The sequence below is a fragment of the Atta cephalotes genome (assembly GCF_000143395.1).
Source record: "Atta cephalotes unplaced genomic scaffold scaffold00016, whole genome shotgun sequence".
Taxonomy (NCBI): domain Eukaryota; kingdom Metazoa; phylum Arthropoda; class Insecta; order Hymenoptera; family Formicidae; genus Atta; species Atta cephalotes.
The window spans coordinates 1,057,437-1,059,024 of NW_012130080.1; the positions used below are offsets into that span (position 1 = coordinate 1,057,437).

The window sequence follows — 1,588 nt, forward strand, 5'->3', positions numbered from 1 at the left end:
TTTTATTATATAATATATATATATATATATATATATATATATATACATATATATATATATATACATATTCTCTGATTATTGTGTTACTTATCGATACAACATGCTGGGGCCATGGGTGATATCAAATGCATAATATATCAAATGTAATACGAAGACATTAGATGTGTCTATCCATGATTTGTCAACCCGGTACCGAACACCGTTAAGTGTTCATTACCGCATTCAATACACAAAGTACGAGAAACAAGGAAACATAACTCTTAACAGATATTGGTGGGCAAGGCCTACTATTTTTATCCAACTTTACATTTCATAAAGGTATAAGTCTGTATACATTTTTGTTAAAATGTATTGTTTTATAATAAGTATGTCTATTACATACTTGATACGTTGCAAAGTTTTAATGAACTACTGAATGAAATAAATGTTAATTATTGCGCAACTTGGTTTCTAAATTAAATCACACTAGGTGTAGCAGTCACGAAAGAGTCATTCGAGTTCGAAAGCAGAAGCGGGAAATCTCTTGGTGCTATCGCTTACTACACATTACACAGCCAGACATTGTACGCGAAAACGGAAAACTAACAAAGTACATAATATATTGTACATTGTAGAATGTAGCCTATAGCCTGCTGGAGCCTTAATCATCTGTTCACTTTACGTTGGGGAATGGGGTGGGTATGGAGATTGGGTCTCGGGGAATATACTATGTACATATGTTATTTGGATGAATGAATGCGACGATGCGCACCATCATTTGACTCTTAATACAATAGGATTCGAAACGTGTGTGTAATATTATTCATACTTTGTAAGTTACATCGTAATTCAAGGCATCATCTTTTTAGTCACAGTACAGCTCTTAAAAGGGAAAAAAAAAGAAAATTGCAAATTCTTGCCATTGATATTTAAGAGTGGTTAAATAAAAGTACATATGCATAAAATATGTTAATTGAATTACTTGTTAGAATGTGAGGCGCGATAACAAAGTTACTCATGTAAATACAATCGCACATATGCTACTTGGAATCGTTGTTTGTATTACGTATGTAAATTACAAAATGGGGCGTTGAGATGTTTCGAATCTTGTCAAAACTCTACACGACATAGTTGCCTACGATATTGAAAACTAGGTATTACCTACAATCGAGTGTATCGTAATAACAAAACGCATGTCCTTATGTAAAAATTTAAACACAAAATACATTTATCAGTTAAATTATGTATTATTGAATGTTATGATTGATTAAATAAAGTGATATAACACTTTATACTCTCGAGTCTAAAAAATTCTCTCATATTGCATATAAATTAATTTTGTATGACCCAGGATATTTTCTCTGTGAAAAATTGATTATTAACTTACGTAAAACAATTTGTTAACAATTTGTTATTTTAATAACTAATATTTATGATTTATACTTGATGATCATATATTTTCTTTTTCCTCTTTTAAGGAAACTTTAAGTTTGTATTTCCATCAGATTAAAAAAAAATATATAAAATTAAAACCATATCAATAGTATATGTATAATATAGGAAAATGTATATATTTATCACTTGGGAAATATGAATACAGCACTATATA

The 1,588-nt window shown here is 29.6% G+C and overlaps 1 protein-coding gene across 1 annotated transcript in view; it reads left to right on the top strand.

Moving 5' to 3' along the window:
• The first annotated feature begins 173 nt into the window (after positions 1-173).
• LOC105618190 (ecto-NOX disulfide-thiol exchanger 2) overlaps positions 174-1,588 on the top strand; it is a 7,466-nt gene continuing 6,051 nt past the window's right edge. The window contains exon 1 of the mRNA XM_012199731.1: positions 174-189. Coding sequence (XP_012055121.1) covers positions 174-189 — 16 coding nt within the window. The remainder of the gene's footprint in view (positions 190-1,588) is intronic.